General features: G+C 47.7%; 1 protein-coding gene across 1 annotated transcript in view; it reads right to left on the bottom strand.

Moving 5' to 3' along the window:
* Positions 1-24,174, bottom strand: part of LOC119161190 (uncharacterized) — a 197,991-nt gene that overhangs the window by 68,663 nt on the left and 105,154 nt on the right. The window contains exon 2 of the mRNA XM_075889646.1: positions 1,896-3,269. Coding sequence (XP_075745761.1) covers positions 1,896-3,179 — 1,284 coding nt within the window. The 5' untranslated portion in view covers positions 3,180-3,269. The remainder of the gene's footprint in view (positions 1-1,895; positions 3,270-24,174) is intronic.

The raw sequence follows: 24,174 nt of genomic DNA, 5'->3' as shown, positions 1-24,174 counted from the left end.
GCGCATGTCTTACCGTATTTACTTAATTTATTAGGGGCGAAGCTCCTTAGGGCGTCCCGCGGCGTCGTCCATCGAGACCACCGATTGTACTCGGAATGCTCACTAGATGGCGCTGCGGCGATCGCTCCGCTAGTACTCGAATTGCTCATTAGATGGCGCTGGGGCAGCTCACTCCGCACCGATGCTTTGGAGACTGCAGCACTCGAACGGACGGACGAACGGACGGACGGACGGACGGACAGACAGACAGACAGACAGACAGACAGACAGACAGACAGACAGACAGACAGACACAGACAGACAGACAGACAGGCAGGCAGGCAGGCAGGCAGGCAGGCAGGCAGGCAGGCAGGCAGACAGACAGACAGACAGACAGTGGATTAACGGTCTGCCGATGAAGCTCTCAGAAGCTTCGCCCCACTGATCATCATTCACTCTGAGGATATGCTGTTGATATTTTAAATAATTAACACATTTAGTCTTTCTGAGGATTTGAATGTGCCGATCACACATCTTAAAGTTTTCAATGAACTTGCATATTATGTTAAAGGTGCACGGCAACATGTTTTTTCAATTTTTGCACATTCATTGTTGAATTTTTAATATGCTGAGGTCTGTATTATGTATATTCATATATATCCTTGCGCTTAAAGTGTATCGACGTCAAACTCCGTAAATAATCAGTTCGGCGTTTCAGATACAAGCATTTTTTTTTATTCTCTTTGTTGAACAGTTATATTATTTTTCGAAAGTTGCAGAAACGTTTATTTATTTATTCATTTACAGCCATGTCTTTCCCGCACATAGCTCTTTCTTTATTTGTACATAAACCTATTTATACACTGGACTTTGGTCATACCCGTTCACTCTTTGTTGCCAAAAAAAGAGGTGGGGAAGGGCACAGACCTCGTCAAGACGTTATGTGGCTTTTTGTCTGTGTTCCTGTTATCTGTACCATTTATAGATGCTAGAATATGGTTGATGTTTAAGTTTAAAGTAACTTATTTACAAAAAAGACAGACGTGTTAGCTTTCTATTTAGTATATCTTTCTCTCACTTTGTGACGCACACAAGTAAAATATTGACAATTATAAAGGTGGAGAAACAGGTATGAGAAAAACAATAATTCTGAATGGGTTGGCTCAGTCTAAATGGCAAGCCTGGCGTCGATGACCATAAGGTGGCTTCATGACGCAGAGTACAATTTGCTGACGCCATTGAAAGCATGAAGTCATTCTCGTGAACGAAGAGGATGAGCGTAGCCTGGACGCTCCTGTCCGAGTTCTCCGGACGCCTGCTCGCAAGTGGTGGCCACAGTCTTCGCAGAACCGTGACGTTATAACTCCCAGTTTGCGTGGATCGAAAACTACGCTGGTTCATTGAAACACTCCGTTCAGAGCTCCGCTTTGCAAGATGTTGACAATGCTGCAATAAGTAGAGCTCTCTTGTCCATTCAGGACTGTACGGTCACAGAAAATAGTATCTAGAATATATATATATATATATATATATATATATATATATATATATATATATATATACTATTCTAGTTCTAATTTGCACGCTACACCCACATAAATAGAAAACATCGTTAGTACTGACATATCAAAAAGGCGCTGAGTGTTTTACCATCAGCGAAATGAAAAGAGAAAGCCTTCATGGACGTGCCGCAGCGGAGGCTTGTTGTGAGAAGGTGACGCGCCACTGTATACGGAAATATGGCATCGCCCGAATCAGTTGTGCCTGGGAAAGATACCTCTTAGGCTGTGCGACCAGTAGGTCATCCTTCGAATGTGCGCCGTTTTCCAAACCTGGCGAAGCAGATAGCTTTAAACGTCCTTGAAGGGCTTCGTATTGAGTTCGAGGACAGTGCAAGTGCTCATGCATTTACTTACCAACTTGGACCTTTTGTTCTTTAGGTCTTTCAGAATTTGCCACCTTGAGGCGGCGTTGGTGGCGTCGTCGACGACCTGATTCCGTGTCGCAGAGATGAGGTCAGCCCTCGGCGCGGGAGAATTAGACGATGCCTCATGAGGTGGCTCGGACGTCACAGCCGTAGGCGACTCATGTGGCCACTTTAACCTCGTTCCAGACCCCACCTTTCTGGAACCTGCAATATTCGAAACGGCAGCACCGCTAGGTGCGCTCGGTTCACCATCTACGCCTTCGTCGTCAATGACGAGGCTGCCTTCCTCCGGCAGGTCGTCGTAGTCTTCGGTGGCACCAGAAGCACTTTCGGAAAACTCTTTCGAAGCGACAACTGTAGCACCAGCGGAGTGATCGTTCTGTCCTTGGCCTTCCATGGCGTCTACGAGAGGCAGGAAAAGTTCGATGGCCTTGTGATCCACGTTGGATGCCTCCAGAGAACGCGAAGCGGGACTCTCGTCACCGGACAAGTTTTCGTAGTTGTCACTGAGCACGTAATTGCACTTCGCAACACCTGCGCGCACTTCATTCTCGTCTTTCTTGCACACCATGTCGCCCTCTCCCTGAGGACGTTCCTCCGAAGCCCGATGTCGCTGTGGCTGTTGGTTATGCCGCTGCTGTTGCTGTGCAGACTGCGCTGCACTTTGCAGTGGAGGCGGGGATGAAAGTCCCGTGCTGGATCGACGCTGAGAACGCTCCACCGACACTGGCGACGACCTAGGCACTCGAAGTCCCGACTGGGAACTCCCGTGTTTCCGAATACTCCCGGGCCTAATGCTGGCCAATGGGATTCTGACAATTTGGTTGTGGTGCTGATGGCAGTTTTGTTGGTGCAGACTCTGCTGCAGTGTCTGCGATGGAGACCTTAAATGTGACTTGTCCGTTTTGGACGAGGCTGTTGCGGGGGTCTCAGGAATGTGAACGTCCGACGGTTCCACCGTCTTGAAGAAAGGAGTCTCCAGTTTGATGGGCTGCGGTGCCTTCTCAATCACGCTGGGCAGCCGCGCCACTCTTGTACACACACTACGCTCGAGGCACTCTCGCCTAAGGGTCTCCAGCAGCTCCCTGGAGAGTGGCTTATCACCTGGCTTCTTGCACTGCTGCAGCGGCGTTGGGCCCGAACCATCTTGCCTGGCCGAACCATTGGGGCCATTCGCACAGGGGGGCGTCTGCGCCGTGCGAACTTCTTGCTCCTGGGTCATGGGCGGCAGCTGACCGATCTGCTGCATGGCCGCCTCACGCCGCCAGGGCATGTAGGCGCGCCGCCACAACCGCTGCTCCAGTCATCGGAACAGCTCTCCAGCTTTCCGCCCGTTCGCGCCACCGCTCGGAGCACGGTAGACCTGCGATTGACAAGTGCGGAGAAAGAAGTAAAGGGTACGTTATTTTTTGCGCAAAAAAAAAACGAAAGGGACAAGATGACTGTGAGCCATACATATGGGCTTTCATCATCATCATCATCATCATCATCATCATCATCGTCGTCGTCGTTGTAATCATTATCATCATCATCAAACCCATGAAACAATACTAAAGAAACAGTTAAAACGCCCGCACAATACATCAACTTGAACATAATATGCCAAACACAGTACAAAGTATTAACACGTGAGTGTAAATTACTTCATCACAAGCTAGGGTGCAAAACACGTGTTCACTTCTACATGTAAAAAGTCATATGTTATGGGGTTTGACATAAACAGGAAATAAAACTACAAACGACCAACGGCGATGAAAACCTCATGTGAGGCAATAAACAAGGCCTAACTGCATCTTTCGATTTATGTCGGCATTTCACTCGAAAAAAAAAACCACTTCGATTGGAAGCATTGCATGATTTTTAAGCTGGGCTTTCAAAACCGGATGAGTATTTACCATCATTTGACTTGTTAATATTTACTGACCATCCTAAACTAAGATAAAAGTACCATTCGCTTTATCAAACCTTTAACACAGTGCCAGTAAACAATGTGCACCACATGAGCAAGACCATAGTTTGAAATGAATGTAGAAAAAGCAACTGTACAACAGATCGCCTTAAATAGCTCAACACGTTCACTAAAGCAAATTTCATTTTATTTATTTATACTGTTAGCCCAGAAGTGGGCCGTTACAGGGTGGAAGTACAAAAAATTATTTGCAAAAAAGAAGTACCGTACAGGTCTCGAGATAATTTCTCGGTATTATTGTGACCAGCAACTCGAAGTTATACATAACATACATAAATGGAACACACATGCGATGCAATACATACGCGCAGAACAGCAAATTGCAGATATTATCACCCCAGTACATCAAGAGCATTTGGCAGCCGCTGAACAGAATTGTAGAGGTAACGTAGACAAGGCGTGTGTAGTAAATAAGTAACAGAACAGCACTCGCTCAGCCAGAGATCGAATTAACACACTTGTGCTCGTTTCCAACCCAGCTTTTTTAATCGTGCCGAGTATGGTAATTTTTATTGACTATCTTCTACGTACCACGCCAGAGAGAAAGGTGTACAATAATAAATTTAATGATACTAACATCATTACCCCAAACCTGGTGGCGCTAAATAGTGGGCTAGAGACGATAAAGGTTTTTTATAATACTATTATTAAGTATATTGTTTCGGTGTGGCGCTGAGTGCTCCTCTTTTCTTGCATAATGACTAGCACGGTAAAGACGTGGACAATAATCACAAAATGCACTTAGTCCCTGTGCTTTAGTAATAACAAGGGATCGCTCAACAAATAAGGTCAAACAAAACAGAAATTTTTCATTCGTTGCATTGCTGCCACACTCTAACTTGTGATGTGGCGTTTATATTTATAAAACTTGGTGTTGCATCCACCAGGTACTTTGCAGGTAATGCAAGAAGGAACACCCCGGTTTGCAGGTCACGGGGCAAACGGAAAACAAACAAAAAATATATAGACCGTTGAAGAAGATGTATGGATGAATCAAACATAAGAAACGTGCTAATTTTGTGTACTGTAAGAGGTCCTAGATGAAACTTCGTCTTGAATCAGTTTTGAAACTTTTAGAAAGACGGACAACAGAGGATGAGAAGAACACTGAACAGTGTTTTTGGTGCGGCGAAAAACCATATAAACATAGACACTTCCACCAACTAGCTCAACTTGCAAGCTCAACTAAAGTACGTAGTATGCTAGAATAAAGTGCGTAATATACAGTATAAGTTGATAACATTATGTCAACTGCTGCACAACAAGATGGCTGCCAAAAAGGGAAGCTGTTAAGCTGTTATCAACCTAATCTTCCAGGCCACGATCGCATTCACTCTCAGAGGGGAAAAGTGCGAGAGTTGAGGGGGGAGGGGAGGGGAGTGTGTTTGTCAGGTGGACAGAACGACTTCATAGCGTGCAACCTCCTCCTATAGCATCAACAGCGCGGTTTTCTGAGGCTCACTGGCACATCACAAGAGAGAGAGAAAATAAGAAGAAAGGCGGGGAGGTTAACCAGGGCTGAGCCACCGTAGGCTACCCTGCACTGGGGAAGGGAAGGGGAAAGGAAAGTTATAGAGGAGAAGAGAAAAGTCACTGACTGAGCCAACGCGTGCCTGTTTCACATCACAAACGATGAAACAGACTGGTGTCTTTGAGAAAACGCTATAGCGCTTTCGTTACCTTTTAGAATTGCAATGGGCAGTGCCATGGTCCCAATACTTTCTCAACAGTGAAATCAGTTCTGCCCAGTTGATTTAGAGCACTGCGCAGGTGAAGCCTCTCGTTTGTGTATGCCGGGCAGTAAAATAAGATGTGTTCAATAGTCTCATCAACGCCACAGTCGTTCCACTCCGCGCTGTCGGCCATTCTAATCTCGAATGAGTTGGCATTGGTGAAGGTTACGCCCAAACACAGACGGCACAACACTGTACCTTCCTCCATAGAGAGACCAGAGGGTAGCCAAGAGGACTAGATAACAGGCAGGAACAGCGTGCTTTCTCATATTCACTCACTCGTCCCCAGTCAAGTGGTTTATGCAGTAAAAGCTCGTTAATTCGTATTTTGAACGGACCTGAAGTACTGTCCGAATTAAAGAAATGTCTAATTGTCTAAAGCATCAAGAAAACGTTAAGCAAACGTCTACTACCCCGTCACACTTTAATTTTCTCGATATGTAAACCCAGCACTTATTTAGCAAAAAAAGAAACAATAAGCTGCGAGTCCGCTTCCCCCTCCCTTAATCGCGACTACACAATATGACCACAGCTTAAAAATCTATGTATTAAGCCGAAACCAGCTCTTAATCCATGCTTTGTTAGTTATTACGTACCAAGAACACGATTCTGGATGGCGACCAGGCCTTTCGGAAAGCCCACCGCCATGCATTTATGCCTTTCACCAACGCTTTATTTAGCTTCTTTGAGTGGCATCTTTGTGCACTTCTATCTGGGAGCATCTGAGGATCCTCTGAATCAGCCAGGTTCCCGCCAAATACGCCCATATTAAGGAACGTTTGACAGCATCAGACAATGCGTATGCTCACCGGTACGTAAAGACGCGTCCGAATTATCCGATTTTCTGAAAAGAACGCCGGTCTAATTAACAAGCTTTCGCTGTATACCATTCTTACCGCATATTTGCCGCCGGTGTTCGCTTCTTGCCATCAACTACACGCCACTTAACCTGTCATGATCCTCTCATGGCCCCACCGAAAGATATTGAAATTGGGGTTAATTAATAAAACTGGGGTTCAGATTAGGTATGTCTGCTCTAGACGCAGGTTCGATAGGCTAAAAACAAAATAATAAAAGCGGAGCTGCTTAGATACTCATGCGTGAGTTCTCAAGCAGTATCATGAAGCAGTAGCTTGTAAAGATCGCTCTCCACACGTTAGTGCTTACGACTACCAACAAAGAACAAAACTGAAAAAAAATCCTTCTCCTGTTATGAACCTACAACCACAGAACAAGTCTATAGGAGGCGTTATGATTTTCATGCGAAGTGTGACTGAAAAGGCCACCAGTAAAATAGTTTTAAGTCTTTAATTATTCTTATTATAATACTATGAATGTTAATATATTCGTTATCATTGTTGTTGTTGTTGTTGATGATGATGATGATGATGATGATGATGATGATGACAATGGCGATAATTGTCTACATCAAAAGAGAGTGAAAGCAAAAGCAAAGTTGGAAAGGGAGGAAACGAAGCATGGGACGACCAATCGTGAAGACGAAGCCGACACAGCGAGTTCCAAAGGAGAAGACAGTCAAATTTTGATACTGCCCTTTTAGAGACTGAACGACTGCGACAACAAACACTCTAGAGCCAGGCGCTATAGATATATATCCCTGTTGTGCAAGAGGGCTACGATAACGACCCATCCCCCTGGAGTCCAATTAATGGACAGCCAATTTGAGCGTGCGCTCATTAGATAGAGATCGCCGTCTGGATAAAGAAGCATTCGTTCCGAAGGGCGCTTGTCCATTTTCTCTCAAACTTACAGTCGATCAGAAAGTGCTAAAACGGGAGGGTGAAATAGTGAACTCTTGCACAGTATCACACTGGAGTCGGAAAGCTCAAAAACGAATACTTTATTACGGTTTCTGGTAACGTGAGCGAGCTTGGTCGACACAAGTCGGTAGCAATTTTCCCAGGTGTGTGTCGAAACCGAATGGTGTTGTTGCGATATGTCCAGCCAGAAGACGCAACACCACGAGGCTTGTCGTTTAACACAACACGCTGCGGGACTAGTTGGTGATGCGTGTTTTCCTTCGTGTATGTTATCAAGCGCTATATTTTCAAACGAACACACAGAAGCACGTGATCGTGCCTGTCATTCCCCGTCTTTCTGCGAGCTCGTTTCATATTTAAGACCTGGATGACTTCCGTGGAGGAAAGTAGGTTTCACGTTTTTCGACCTTTCTGCACGACCCTACACACGCGCGGGCTTCACCATTTCAGTGCACATCGGCGTCTCGTGCTCTAAATGAATCACACAGGCGTCTCCACAGTGTCATTATGTACGACGATGGGTCCAATCATCATAGTTCTCTTCTATATTAATTTCAAGCTATTACAGAGGCTTTACGCGCCAAAAAACCTCCATGTTGATATGGGGCACATGAATATAGAATGCGCAGTGGGGAATACCAAATTAATATAGAACATGTGGGTATCTATCACGTGACCAAAAATTGAAAGTGGGCCTGCAACACTTCTTCAGCAGGGTCAGAAAATGCTGCCAATGTGTAGTTGAAGGTCCTGAGAAAATGCCAGCTAAAGTAAAGCGCAGCACACCTCCTGGAATTTACCATTCATTCTCAAAATGAGCTAGGGTACCATTCCTCCTTTTTTCTGTAAATGATGCCACATACCCAAATGGCCACGCCATAAGGCCGATTTCAAAATCATTTGCTCGTTTGACCATCGCGAGCTGCATAGTTGCCGCTGAAGCCGCAGGAAGCCGGCACGTGTTAGCTCGCGCACTCACAATCACACTGAAAATAAGCTGCACGTTAAAAGTATATAAAAGAAAAAACGCTCAATGTCATGACGCGCGCATGACGTCACTTCTTTTTTTCGTGCCATTCATCCTTGCTTAGCTGCCAGCGCGCTCCTCGGGCCAAGAAAAGACAAAAAGCAGTCACAGCGAGCAGTCACTTGAGCAGTCACAAAAGCAGTCACAGCAGTCACTTGAGGAACTCAAAAATTTTTCGCAGCAGTCCATTCGTGAGGCGCTAAACTTCTTTAATTAGGTCATTGCATGAGTATCGGTAAAAGTGTTGAAGGGAGAACGGACTTTAAGCAAACGGATGTTCTAGCATCTAAATGCAGCCTCCCTGGTCGACAATCAATCCGACGGCCTAGATCTCAGTGTCGGGACACCTCATCTGCCTCGCTTGTACCGTGTATTAAACTCTGTCATCCGTTACGCATCACACCAAAACTTCTTAAAGCAGAGTGTCTAGAAAAATGATGTTGCTGCATGCAAATGTTTAGCGCTGTCACGAAGCTGCTTTTGTGGCTTCCGTGATGTGGCTGAAGACCCATCTAAGCTACGACAAAAAGCTATTTCGCCTGGTGATCTTTTACTAAGGAGTCGTTTAAAATGCACAATGTTAATTTTTTTTTTCATTTCTCGCTGTCTGTATTAGCAAGGGCTCGTGACATGCGTACAAGGGAGCTCACACTACTCAAATGACCGACTAGTCGCTGTTGTTCTGCGTTCTAGGCGAAAATAAGCTGTGTCACGTGTCTCCCGTGTGGCCTTTTAGGCTGATGACGCCGACATTTCGTCCATTGCCCTGACACTGTGTCTGACGCAGTAGGAAATGTCAACGCTGACTTCAGTTATCGAGAATTTTTCTCACGCTGTTAGACTCTGACGGCAACACCATGACGTGGATGTGGTTCCATTGGCAGCACGCTTCAACCTGCTCTTGAATTTTAATCACAGTACTGAGGTCCCTGTAAACTGTCTCAAGAAAATGCCCCAGCGTTTTTGGCTGCTCATTCTTGTGTTTTTTTTTAATTTTCAGCTGTTGTCACTGCTATCGCTAATTGATGTCATTGTAATTGTCACCATGTGCTACTGAAATTAACGGCGAGTTAACGACTTAGCACGTGACTGTATAGTTATTATGTTGCATTTGTTTGCTTATCCCAACTTGTCTTCAACGTCTACATTTACGTAACATCTCCATGATCTAACCAAACGTAGCCCAATATATAATCCAGATAGGTTACACTTGGCACCTCTGAGCTATCACTGAATTAGTCATGCAAATCGTTAATAAATAATTCGTAAAATCACGTTGTTTTATGATACTATATGACCAAAGTGATGGTTGTTTCAATAAAGCATCCCTAAATATTCCATCCTTAAAAATACTAGTTCACCTGTTAGGTACAAGTCATTGGTGTTTTTGCATGAAAGTCCCGACTGGAGCCAAAAGTGAAAGGGAGCAGGTTGCTCTAGTACGACTGCATGTGCTTACACTTTACAGGGTCAACGAAATGACATGCTCTATTGGTACAGACTGGAATGTAGCGTTAACTTCATCACGCAACACCTAACCAACGTTACACGACGATGATGTACAGTTTGTCGATTTGAAGAATCGCGCCTGCTGCACCATCACAATCACCCCCCCCCCCCAATTAGTTTGACTGATGAGCTAGCCTTTCGAAACCTTAATTCTCCTACTTATTCTGATGGCCGCTCGTGACATTTCTGGGCGACGAAATCAATAAAGCCCCTCCCGTGAGTCACGGAGTACGAATGCTAACAAGAATGTGGCGCCGATTATAGCGAGTGTCACATCCTAGCCGCCGAGATCCGCTACACTGTAGCTCCGTTTAACCTTCTAACTTAAATCTCGGTAATTGCAAAGTGGTGGAACCTTATTTCACTAGATGCCACCATCAACGCTAAAGGCGCTATTGCATACGAGTTTCGTTTTTTTTTTTTCAAGGAAATAACTCGTGTTCCGGAAAGCAAGGTTTGTCCCATTCAAACAAGTACACGTGCATTCTAATGCCTGGCTGTCATAAAACTATTCGCCAACGAAACAACACTGAGATTGTGCTGTACTTAAAGAAGCAAGAAGTTACGCAATTGTTCAATACATCTCACCGCTCGTATACGATTGCAACAAGCATTCTTCAACAGAAAACATGCAGAACCATTTTCGCAGCGAAATATTCATGGTCGGCCGATTAATGTCACGCCTAATAGACACATTCACGGTGTAAATCGAACGTTCTCGCTTAATTACTTTCGGTGATGTACATAATAATTACAGGGTCAACGAGCGTGAGCGAGGCGTCTTACGCCACCAAAATATGACTCGTGTTCGTTAAATTTGCTCGTGATATGCTAAAGAAATAAAACCACGCCACCTGCAAAACGCCACTTCAAGATTCCTCAGGCTTCATACTCTTTCCTGAAAAATGGGGCAACGAGCAATCAACAATAACAGGTGCGAAAGACAGCACACATAACTTGCTAAACAAACATAATCAGAGCTTATTATTTAAAAAAAAAGAAACCTCTGAAAGCTCAGATTACGGCATCTAACCTTAGGTTGGCGAATACTAATCACTTCGGGCATCACTCAGTGAAGCACAATAGAACAGCTGCGATCGCTTTCGAATCTCTTCAGCAGATGTGAAAAACTTGCACCAAGACGGAAATCAGCACAATGATAACAAGCATCTCTCGCGTAGCCTCGCAAAAACAAATGACGTGCTAGATAGATTGGCAACGAGCTACTTTTGTAAAGTATACCATTTGATTATTGCAAAGCATGCCGCTTTCGCGATTAAGTACCATTAAAACATCAAGCGACTTGGTGTGATTTGTCACGGTCAACGTCAATAACATAACGACAACACAAAGACTATTAGTTAGCGTCGCGAAAATGAGCAAAGCGTGTAAACACGATGGCATTTTCAGAAAAGAAAGTTTTTCAGTGCCCCATCACCATTGTGTCACACACGCACGCTTACTTTAGTGAACGTGGTGCTTCGAAACACGTTCTATTCCACCTAATGAGGCGTGCGCATGAAATACATCCCATTAGGCAGCAGTGTCCCGTGCAAGCCAGGCCCGTATACTCTCCTCTGCAAATTTCTTTTTTTTTTCGCCATGGCATACAAAGCGCAATATGATCATTTACCTGCCCGTCAGATCAAACAGGTGCCACGACCCCGCACCCCCACCCGAAAAAAATTGTCTGCATGCTTACGCCATTGGCAGGCGGATGCCGTTTCATCGGCTCCCAAGGATTCAGCTCCAGTACTGAAACAGTGCGAGCATCGGGTTTCCGAACCAAAGATCCAAGGCTGAAGCATGGGAACGTATTAACCACCCTTTATGAAACGTTATGAAACCTCCTTCACATAACGTCGGACAAACACACCCCTACTCACGTGTAGGCGTGCAAGACAGATGGCAGGCAACGGTTAACTAAGAAGCTAACAAAATGAAAACAAAAAGCTCAGATTCCTGAGCATCGACAACACGTGACAGCTTCGCAGACTACAGGGGGAATTCAAAGCTGGCAGTATACGGCCAGAAGAGACACGTGATGGGAAATAAAGATTTAGTGTCGCTACGCATTCCATCGCACGCGTAGGCTTCACTGCGTGACAGTCCAGTAATGGGGAAGAAGACCGCTCCGATGGCGCAGGTGCTGTTTATCGGGGAATCGTCGCCAAAGCGCGGAAAATAGAACGATCATCGCGGGTTGTGAGAACTATTTACCAAGTCAGCCTTGTCTGCGAAACGCACATATCTATTTGTTTTTATAGAAGGAAGAATTGCTCCCACCTGAGTTGAACAACACACTTGAGTCAAACGGTCTGTCGGCTATAATTAATAACAGACAAAGCATTTAGCCTTAGAGCTGGCAATGTGAAGCTGATATAGAACTCACCATCATAAGCAGTCTTGCTATAACAATTATATCAAAACTCTAGACTCACTTTTGCCATCGGCATGATCTTTCGTGAAGTCCAAATCGATACAATCTACCCGCGCGTCGTGCCTCGTGTGCGTGTATATGTTCGCGAAAGCTGCCGACGAGCGCTGCACAAACTGGGGAAACGTGCGCCTGCAGCCTCTGTCACGCGAAATGCGCTCAAAATGCTGTTAGAGACCCGACTCCACGGCTCCGCCAGCAAACGCGTACATTCAGCTAACAGACGTAGAGCCATCCGCTGTCGTACACGTCGCATGCATCTGTACAAGCGATCAGCAGACGGTGCATGCATGCGCCGTCTGCTGATTGATACCATACTGCTGATACGACACTTACGATGGTATACAGTCATAAGAATCGTATACTTAACCACAAGTCTGCGTTGAAGGCATAGACAGCACAAAGGCGGATTCGCTCGCTACACCGACTGCATTTCTTTACCCAAAGGTTTGAATGAGTCAAGGCTGGCCCATTGCTATATGAGTGAGTTGCTCCCTTACTTCTTATAATTTTTCAATTTGTTGCTATCGTATGCATTGCTTCGCCCTTGCGGCGATGCGAAACCAACTTTCATTCACCTGCATTCTAATTGGAAATGCTCCCTCTAAGGTAAACGGCGTTGTTTACTAAGCTCACGTTCAACGCGCATGCAAGTTGTTGACGCGTCGGGATGTAGACAGCCATCATCTCTATATTAGACGGTCGCAGCCGGAACCGGCAGAGCATTAAGGTTTAAACCTCGGATGTCATAGCGACTTAATCCTAGTCGAACATGCATCCAACATCCGATTAAGCCCTAATCCGCACCAACGTACCACGCATATGCCACAATATCACACTCTCTTGGCATGCGTTAACCAAAGCGGGTCGCAGCATTCACAAAAGAATTCCCCAAACGCCACCATACAATTTTGATTTAACTGCCACATGCGCCTCAAAATTGTGTTGTGCCCATGTAAGTACATAGCTTATCTAGCGCACTTGCTGTAAATAAATACGCTATACACTACGCACATACTGCCCTGCAGATTAGCGAAAACCATTAATTATAATGATTCATCTATAAATATCGCAGCCCGACTGCGTGCTTCGACCTGCGTTCGCACTATTTTACACGCACTAGTGTTTGAACATGACAACAAGGGCATAACAGAAACTGGAGAAGGGATCAATAGCCCGACCAGTTGTCAGAGCTGTCATAGTTGGACGACTGAGGCGTCGTCCAACTATGACAGCTCCTTGGCCAAAAACGTCAGTTTGAACAATATCGCTAATATCACTGAACCACGCTCCCGATAACGCCCACCGATATAACGACGAGGTATGGGAAGGCTTGTGACAACTTCATCGATCTTTCCGACGCGTTTCAACGAAAACAAGGCCATTCTGAAGCTTTTCACAAAACACGAGAGATGATGAGTGAGTGACTATATATGGCGGGCACACACTGTAATTTAGTCGTTCGTGCGACGAAGCATGGCTCACCGCTCTGTCCTCGACGCTTGCCCAACACTCGCCGGTGAAGACCACCATCTTTACGCAAACGACGACGAAGGAAGACGCGATTCGCTGTCGCCGATTCTGTTTCGACTGCTACCGTGCTGCGGCTGCAAAACGAGCCCGGCACTTTGCCATCGGCGCGGCATCCTTGTTAGGGTGGGAGGCACCGGTGACGATGAGCACGGCGCGGCAGACGCGGCGGAGCGGTTGGCTTGTTGGCGCGCCACGAGCGTGCAAAAACGGCAATACCAGTTGTTCTCTAGGCAGCGCCGCCAGACCTATAGTGCAGTGGCGCACATCAGCGAATGATGCAAGCCATGTTGCTGCAGCTGCTCCGTCCATCAGGTCATAGGAAACAGCGGCATTCTGCGACAGCTGTGCCACAGACTGCGCCGAGCGCGCGAAGCATGCGCAGCTGCCGCCGGCGATATCGAGCATGCATGTCGGGGACGCTGGTTCGTCATCACGTTGGCCAGTGCCTCGAGTCGCATGCGGCGGCCATGCCCTTGCGAACCCCGGCAGAGGTGCACGCTGCGACGAGCCAAGCGCCAACGACGCAAAGGAATTTCACCGTTAAAGGAGAACTCCGGCAATTTTTCAGATATTTAGTGATTTCTATAAAACTTTGAACAAGTGTGTTCTCATCGGCACCGTGGCACTATGTGCCGAATTATACAACCGCAAGTGATTGTTTCTAAGAAAACAAACTAAGAAAATAGTAGGTGATTCCTAAATACCACTTGTAAATGCGGGCCATCCTGTGTATGTGACGTAAGTCCGTACTTTTTTAAAGACGATAGTCTTTCTCGGGGACCTTCGACAGAAAAACTTCGGTCTGTCTGTCTGTACATTTGTCTGTTTGTCCACCCTAACGATACCTCAAACGGCACCAAATGGCCAACCCCATCCACAGCCTCCACCAATATTGCTCAAAGTTTAGCGTTCTTAGTTGTGCGATTGTCAATTGAAAAAGCAAATATTGGGCATATATAAGGCACCATAACAACACGTCTACCTTTTCAATGTCTGCCTTTATACTAGAAGAGGCACACAGAAGTAACTCTAAGGACTGTGCTATAGCGCTTATCGCGCTGCGCTGACAGTGCAACGCGAAGCTGAAGGAGGTGTTTTCAACGCTTTGCTACGACGACATGGTGGTGGCACCTGCCCGTCTCTTTGCATTCTACCCCTAATCACCTCCGAGACTGGCGCGCATCTTTCTCCGCGGTCGCGCACGCCTTCGTTTTTGAAGATAACTGCCAAATGGCACTCGTGTCTAACGTACCTAGATGCGCTTGTTCGTCTCCGCTGCACGCGTGAGGCACTTTAACGCAGCGCCTACAGAATACCATTCACCAATTTTCTTGCGCAGAACATCAAATAAACGGTTTGTTCACTCTCTCCAGACGCAAGACTACCGTCTTTCGACGACATTTAAAGTGTAACATGTAGATTCGGGCCAATTTTCGTTTTTATTTCAAAACTCCGCCTTGCCCAGCACACGGTTGCAGCACGCGCTTTTTTCCACGAGGTGAAGACGACGCGAGCACAGTTCAGTTTTGATTGATTGATTGATTTGTGGGGTTTAACGTCCCAAAACCACCATATGATTATGAGAGACGCCGTAGTGGAGGGCTCCGGAAATCTCGACCACCTCGGGTTCTTTAACGTGCACCCAAATCTGAGCACACGGGCCTACAACATTTCCGCCTCCATCGGAAATGCAGCCGCTGCAGCCGGGATTTGAACCCGTGCCATGCGGGTCAGCAGCCGAGTACCTTAGCCACTAGACCACCACGGCGGGGCAGTTCAGTTTTGTCAGCTGCATAGAGCGTGATAATCACCGTTGACATCGGGTCTTGCTTGCACAATATTTAGAAACCAAGAGATCGCTTAGGGGCACGTCAGATGCTTCCCGCACCGGCAGGTCGAAACCAAAAGCCGACGCTCTCGCGGTCAGATAGTGGCTACAATCACCATTGAACTTGCAACTTGCCAGTTAAGACGAGCTTGCGCAGCATGATACCACGTAGAATGACATCGCCAGTTCGATTGTCGCACCATCGAAGCAGGTGAGCTATGTTTACAACCAGATAGCCGTGGCTGTGTGTAGCAGATTTCGTGACGTTATCGCATGCGGATTTCATGATGTCATTTGATACCCACCGTGCGGCACGGAGTAGTTCCCCGTTTCATTTTCTGTTCTGACCGATCGTTCAATGCTTCATTAAAAGTATTGACGAGTATCTGAGCAAAATTAACCACCCTATATCGTCGCAGTACTGTCAACGCTATTTGAAAACGACATTGTCCCAATATGGTCGACAATGCATGGGAGTTCCGCTTTAAGGACAACGGCTCGTGAATACACGGGCGTGCCTGTTACCAAGTCTCAACGATTTGATAATCTGTACGCGCGAGTTTTTTTCGCATCACCCGACGACGTATGTGCGACTGTTTCCAGGTCGTCCAGCACTAAGGGCGATGCATCTCACGTTCTGCCTGTACATTCATTGAAGACCAGCAGTCATTGGCCTGCAAACTCCTGTCGAAAAGCAGGCAGGAGCACCTCTCTTTTCGACACTTCGCATACCCTCTTTTTTTGTCAGCAGCCAGTGGATAGGGAGCTTTCTATCCCTATATATTTATACCTGCCATACACATGCAGAGTCATGAAATAATTCCCGCGAGAATAATACGAAGAGCATGTGAACTACTTGGAGTAACAAACGAAATGCATCAGTCTATACGAAAGACACCAGTGACGACGTTTCTAATTGTTTAAAGGGGCCCTGAAACAATTTTTTGAGTAACCATGAAATTAATTCACTGGAAAAGCGTATTACCTCACAAATTGAACGCCACAAAAATTTTAAGAATCCGTCCAGTAAGAGCGGAGATACAAAGTTTTGTCACACGCTGTAATCACATTCTCTCTTCTCTCGTCCCGACGGAAGCGCTGGAAGCTGAGCAGGAAGGGATGGAAAGGGCAAACAAGAAGCGTCACTCACGCCTCGTGTTATGCCAGCGAGTCCTCGTCAAACGACCGTGCCTCTGAAAAAGGCAATCTGGGTCAAGGCCAGCCCGCAGTCCGCCTGGCACGATCAACTCGACGGCGTGAACACACGCGGCGCTTCTCTGGCCCACGTGCATTGAGTCAGCTGCGCACGTGACAGCGAGCCGGCGTCCTCGTGTCTGGTGGTCTGACGCATGGCGCGGCAACCCCATTGGAGGAATCTGCCCTGACGACCAGCGGCGCTTCTGATTGGACATTTTGGTTGGACCCGGTGTAAATAAAAGAAGCCCTGCGGCGCGTCGCGATCGGCGGTTCTGAGAGAGGAGTCCCCATGTCGGAGAGCCGACATGTGTGTGAGTCGGCGGTCTTAGGCGAAAGGCTGATCTATGTGTTAGAGAGGAGAGCTCGGCTCTTCGAGTCTCTGTCGGCCCCAGTGCCGAAATTGTAACGCCTCTGTATATATGCTGTACATAAACCTTGTTTAACTCACCGTCGTCTCGTCCGCTCGTCTTATCAGCTCTGCGCAGAAGCAGTCGCAAGCTGAGAAACATACGCTACCAAACGGCTGGTGACCTTCCCGGCGAAGTTGAAAGCAGTGGCGCCTTCGAGGCCGTGTTGGCGTCGCCGTCTTACGCAACAGTGGTGGCAGCGGTGGGATCGGTCCGTCGTTCGCAACAGTGGTTGGCAGCTGCGGGATCGGCCGGCGTCAGCGACATCGATGCGGTGAGTGCCTGATGTTTTCCCCTCAGTTCACCAGACTACTCTAGCTCAGGTTGTAGTAGTTTAGAGAAGGGCTGTGTGAAGCATTAGAGTGAGCTTTGATCGTTTCAAGCAAAGTCGAAGTCTTTGAAACCAAAGTTAATGCGGAGGGGGTAAACACGGGAGAGTGAAAAATTGCTTGCGCGTCTTGCTAGTTGACTTATAGTGGGTACGGCAAGTAAATTGTTAACAGGGGCAAACAGCAAGAGGCTAGTGTGAACGATGGAGAACCTTAAAGTGAAGGAACTCATCGAAATTTGTGAGGAACTCGGCATTACTTTGGGCCGTGCGAAACGAAAGCAAGCGATCCTTGAGATCATGAAGGATGAGGGAGTGTCGGCTGAGGAAGTCGATGAGGCCTGGGTGGAGATCAAAGCACGCCGCGAGGAGGCTGAAAGGCGAGAAGTAGAAGCTCGCGAACGTGAGGAGGCTGAAAGGCGCGAAGCTCGCGAACGTGAGGAGGCTGAAAGGCGCGAAGCTCGCGAACGTGAAGAAGCTGAAAGGCGCGAACGTCGCGAGCGCGAGGAGGCCGAGAGACAGGAGCGCCTTGAGATGAAACGACTAGAATTGGCAATCCTACAGTGTTCGCAGGCGCCTAGCGTAGCTTCTCCGACGATTCAGGTCAGCGGTTTTAGAATTCGTGACCAATTGCCACCGTTCGTAGTAGGCGAGGACATGGCGAAGTATCTCGTCAAGTTTGAACACGTCTGTGAGCGAAACGCTTTGGAGCGGTCTCTTTGGGCGCGGAACCTGCTAGCTCTTCTTCCCGGCGAAGTGTCCGACGCGATAACTTGCTTGTCTAGGGAAGCGTTTGAGAGCTTTGACGAGGTTAAGGAAGTGCTCTTGAGACGTTATAAGTTGTCACCTGAGGCTTTCAGGCAAAGGTTCCGGTATGCTGAAAAGGGGAATGAGTCACACGTTGACTTCGCGTTTCGTCTTAAAGCCGATTTAATTGAATGGCTCAAGGGCGAAGGTGTTTATGATGATCGCGATAAAGTGGTGGAATGCGTTGCATTGGAGCAATTCTACCGCTGCATCGAGGATAATGTCAGACTTTGGCTGCAGGACAGACTTAGTGAAGTACAGCTAAACAAGGCAGCAGAGTTAGCTGAGGAGTATTATACTCGCCGAAAGTTGCACAGCAGGGCAGTGCGCGTTGGAAAAGATGAGAGAAAAGAGGGCTTTTCAAGGAAACCTGATCAACGGAAACCCGTTCAGCACCGTAATTTCAAAAAGGACCCGTCTCTTACGAAGGACAGTGTAGGGGAAGGGCAAACAGAAGCGGAGAAATCGAGTGAGGTTTCTACCACACAGGCATTTGAATCGGAAAACAAACGGAAGCCGCTAATCTGCTACAACTGCAAAAAGGAAGGGCACATCGCGAGAAACTGTCAGGAAAAGTTTGCTTTCGCAACGATCCGAGAATCAGAAAAAAACATTCGGTTGTTGGAGCCGTATCTCCAAGAAATTAGGGTGAATGAGAAAACGTGCCGAGCACTTAGAGACTCAGCGGCAACCATGGACGTTGTCCATCCTTCATTGGTGTCTCCGGATGACTTCACAGGAGAATGCGCGTGGATCAGGCAGGTCGCCGAGGAGCAGAGTGTTCGCTTACCAATCGCCACGGTTGTCATTAAAGGCCCGTTCGGTGAGCTTCGCACCGAAGCGGCTGTGTCTGCCGCGCTAAATGATCGTTTTCCTTATCTTTTCTCCAACAACTCGGAGCAGCTCCTCAAAGAGCAGGGCAAATCGTTCTTCCCCAACTTTGCGTGCATGGCCCTCACGCGATCGCAAGCGCGAAAGCTTTCGCGGAGGCTGGACCTGGTTTAATGCGGTGAACTCTCAAGTGACCTTGTCGGCGGGTCGACGGAACCCCAGAAAGGAAAGTTTCCGCATGAGTCATGTGAGCAGTCACGCGAGCGGCCCGTCGCCGACACGACCGGCGCGGTTTCCGGAGAAAGGGGAGACGACATGGCGCCATTGAGTCAGAGCGAGAGGGCTGCAACGCTCTCGCCTGTAGCGGAAAGTTGGAGTGAGCTGCCGAGAGTTGATCGAGAGACGCTCATTCGAGAGCAGAGTGAGGATCTCTCGATTGAAGCGCTAGTGGAAAGCCAAATTGAAGCGCTAGTGGAAAGCCAGAAAAACGCGGCAAAAGTGCTGTCGAAGGAGCACTACGAGAAGTCGGGGAAGAAGCGCGCTTTTGAAGTTGATAATCAGGTAATGCGGCTGCAGCCATCCAAAAGGAACAAGCTTGAGGTTGATTGGGAAGGGCCCGCCAAAGTATTATCGAAGCCTTGCGATACAAATTATGAGGTGCAAGTAGGAAGGCGGCAGAACAAAATTTACAACTTGATGAAACCCAATGTTCAACATCAAGCGGTCGTAAATCAGCTGTTGAAGGCTTCAGAGGAAGAGGAAGCAGAAAATTTGAGTTCTAGTGAGGTGATCGAAGGGGGATCGAAAGTAATCCGGGAGCAGATAAACCTAGAGCCTAGCTTAAGTGAAGGAGGACCTGAGAAAGAGGACCTGAGAAAGATTGTTTCCGAGTTTGGGTATGTGTTGTCGGACCGTCCCGGAGACACGACGGTGATCGAACACGATATCGAGCTAAGCGGTGAGGAGTCAATCAGTAGCAAGCCGTATCGTTGTTCCCCTGTGCAACGTCGAAAGTGTGAGCCGCTCTTGGTGCCGCATAGGTATCGTCGCCTAAAAGTGGCCGGTTACTGAAGTGGAGCATGTTGCTCCACAGCGCAACTTTGACGTTCACTATCAAAAAAAAAATAAAGGAAAGGTAAACGCTAATGCAGGTGCATTGAGCAGTGCGTTCCAGCTAGTAACTTCTCAACCTTTCGGTTTCTGGCTGGCGATTCGGGGCAAAAATTTTGACCTCATCACGACCTTAGCTGAGCGCTCTCGTTTAGAGTGATCTCAAGGGGCCAGCTTTATGTGGTATTCTAATCCGTTACGTTGTTGTAAGTGTGAAAAATTCAAGTTCTTACTTTAAGAGTCTTGTGTCCCACATGTGCCTCTTGATGTAGAGGGAACAAAATTCCAATAGACACGTAGATAGGTATATGTTGTACTATACTTTGTCTGGTGTTCTGTCGGGTGACCGAGGGCACTTGCTTGTGTCGTGTGTTGTCTGTTGTCGAACCGTTCTTGGCAAGTTGCAGAACCATCGACAAGTGCTGAAACCGAAGATGGTCAGAAGAGGCGAGTGAAGCTGGTCGACAAGTTGTGGCGACAAGCCAGTGGAGCTGGGATCCGTCGTCAAACATGGGATGTGTTCCCGGAACAGTCTGGAGCTGTATTCTCCCCATGGCCCTGGAGGCGAACCTGGAGGGACCTGGCGAACGAGCGCACCTGACATCCGAGCCCCGTGGAAGCAGCTCGTCTTTCCGGTGCATTGTCTGGCGGCGGGGGTGCTGTTATGCCAGCGAGTCCTCGTCAAACGACCGTGCCTCTGAAAAAGGCAATCTGGGTCAAGGCCAGCCCGCAGTCCGCCTGGCGCGATCAACTCGAAGGCGTGAACACGCGCGGCGCTTCTCTGGCCCACGTGCATTGAGTCAGCTGCGCACGTGACAGCGAGCTGGCGTCCTCGTGTCTGGTGGTCTGACGCATGGCGCGGCAACCCCATTGGAGGAATCTGCCCTGACGACCAGCGGCGCTTCTGATTGGACATTTTGGTTGGACCCGGTGTAAATAAAAGAAGCCCTGCGGCGCGTCGCGATCGGCGGTCCTGAGAGAGGAGTCCCCATGTCGGAGAGCCGACATGTGTGTGAGTCGGCGGTCTTAGGCGAAAGGCTGAACTATGTGTTAGAGAGGAGAGCTCGGCTCTTCGAGTCTCTGTCGGCCCCAGTGCCGAAATTGTAACGCCTCTGTATATATGCTGTACATAAACCTTGTTTAACTCACCGTCGTCTCGTCCGCTCGTCTTATCAGCTCTGCGCAGAAGCAGTCGCGAGCTGAGAAACATACGCTACCAAACGGCTGGTGACCTTCCCGGCGAAGTTGAAAGCAGTGGCGCCTTCGAGGCCGTGTTGGCGTCGCCGTCTTACGCAACAGTGGTGGCAGCGGTGGGATCGGTCCGTCGTTCGCAACACTCGTCACCTTGAGCACTTTTTCTCGTTTTTTTTCGAATACGCGGCTTTTTCAGTGTGGTCGCGCGCGCGCGCGTAGACCAGTGACAGCCTTTCTCGGCTACCTCTGTAACAACCGAGCGCTCCATGTTCAAATCAGCTTACAGCTGATAAGTGGGCGTACTGGGCTTGATTCCGTGTTTCGTCGAGAGAAGAGCAAGCTATTTTTAGCTGACTTCGATAATTTGTTGTGAATTCCAGGCCACACGCTGCGCTATAATATTTGGCTCACGTGTTGTCGGGAGCTTCTACTACCGATCGGCAGCGTTATCTGACCATACTCAAAAAGTGTTGCAGGGCCCCTTCAAGTCCCGCGTAGCGAGCCTTGTTACCATCTCAAGATTTTGACAGAATACATAATTAATACCAGCTACCTTCACGTAGTGCCTATAGCGGGTAAGGACTTTATGGATGAACCAGCGTTACGGCACACTGCTAGACAACCGCTGCCCACCCAGTGGCTTCAAATACCACAATAGGCCCAAGCACGGGTGCCTGTTCACCTGCATGGCTTCTAACTTTGTATTTCGTTGGAAATCTGAGTGATCTAACTTATCTCACGGCGCTCCAACGCTTCGCGAGCACTGAGAAACCTCCATTGTGGTGAATTTAGACAAGACGAGTTCATAGTGCCTCGGTATGCGCGAGTTAATTTCGATACACGTTGCGCCAAACTATTGAACGTTTCGGAGCGCGCACGCCAACCTTGAAGCAGCGCATCACGCGCGCAATGCCTCGACTTTCATTTGTGCTGTTCCCATTTCTGTGCCGCGTAGTGGGTCCGTAAATGTGTCCAGTCAGGTGACAGCAGCCATCAGGTAAAAGTCACATTCCTCTTCAAACACCTGCGAAGCTGAAACAATCGCAGCGTTCTCAAGCTGCGACCGACTCTGATTCGTGGAACTGCGACAAAGCATGTTGCGTCGTATATAGTCGGATACTTGTTATTGCCAGTCTTTCCTTTGTGTCAATGAGTACGAATTAAAAATGAATCTAACGTGCAAACAAAAAGCGTCATGCCTATAGTGTAACAGACTGCATTGCATTCATGGTATCTGCCAGTAATATAGTGCATTGTATACTGGTACGCATGTGACGCACGTACTTAATAAAGCGTGCTTCTTATAACGACCGCTCAACCGACCACAGAAAAAAAAACTAAACACAGCAGCGCGCTACGCATAAATAGAGCACAGTCTTCTGACAGATACCAAAGGAAAGTGAAACAGCCAGGTGCGACTTCATCAAACTGATGCATCAGTTTAAGCTGAAGAAAGGAAATATGCGGCGCATTATCTCCTTCATAACACAGCAGGTAGAATACGATTTCGAGTAATTACTGCGAATCTTTACCAGCTGAATTCCTAGCACGAAAGGCGCTCTTATAAGGCCTATGCTTTTTATGCCCCCAAAGGATTGGCAAACGACTTTATCCCGCTATTGTGCAGAGAAGTTTTTGAGGTACATGTGTACGCAACAACTTGTCTTCGGTTGTATTCTACTTAAAAAAAAACACCTGGACATTACTCAGTCAAAGATTTTTCTCTCAATTACTATGTGCGGGCCGCGCCTCAGTGCAGATGGCATCTTGGCTCTATCATTTTCTTGAACTCTTTTAGGGGAAGGGGCGCGTGCGCGCGTCAATACGCGTTTTCACGACATTTCGAGAGAACAACAAAGTACGGTACTCCCTAGGTGCCCACTTTTCAGTGCTGGTTTGGACCACAAGTGCGTACTTCACGAACCTTTTTTTCCAGCAACGAAAAAGTAAAACATGCACTCTGTCGCGACGCAGAAGCAGCCGAGGGGAGTATTTTGCCCTGCATCGCAGCCCCATAATAACTGTGACGCTGCATGGGGACGATAAGATCTCGTCTCTGGTTCCGCGAACGTAGTGACGCAACGGCGCGGATATCCGGCAGTATGGCCGCCAGTAAGTTCCTTGCGATAATTGCGTTGCATCCTTGCTCCTAGCCAAGCGAAGGAGCACCCGACACTAACTACGAGATGAGGAGCTGGCATAGTGCAGTAAAGATCCTGAGCATCCTCGACATGTTCCATGCCGTTAGTCATCTTAAAGACGATAGCCATTTTGAACGCAGAAGTTTTGGTCTGTACCTCATAACTTGACAGACGAAGGACAGGTTATCGGCATGGTCAGCACCCTGGTCAGTGCTATGCGCGTGCTGCTGAGCAAGATGCAGACGCCGAGAGCTCGAAGCGTGTCGCAACTGCTTGACACCATCACTCCAGTTCTTGCAAGCCCTCGGAAGTCTGCTGCTTGAGAATGCAAGCGGCACCATCATGGCTTCACCATCGGCAAGATTTTAGGTGCATGAAACCGCGCATACAAGTTAATGTAACGAATGTGCTCATTTGATTATGACATGGGTGCAAG

The sequence above is a fragment of the Rhipicephalus microplus genome, chromosome 3 (assembly GCF_043290135.1).
Source record: "Rhipicephalus microplus isolate Deutch F79 chromosome 3, USDA_Rmic, whole genome shotgun sequence".
NCBI classification, from domain to species: domain Eukaryota; kingdom Metazoa; phylum Arthropoda; class Arachnida; order Ixodida; family Ixodidae; genus Rhipicephalus; species Rhipicephalus microplus.
The sequence above is the reverse complement of the archived record's forward strand: the minus strand, read 5'-3'. Positions and strand labels throughout refer to the sequence as shown.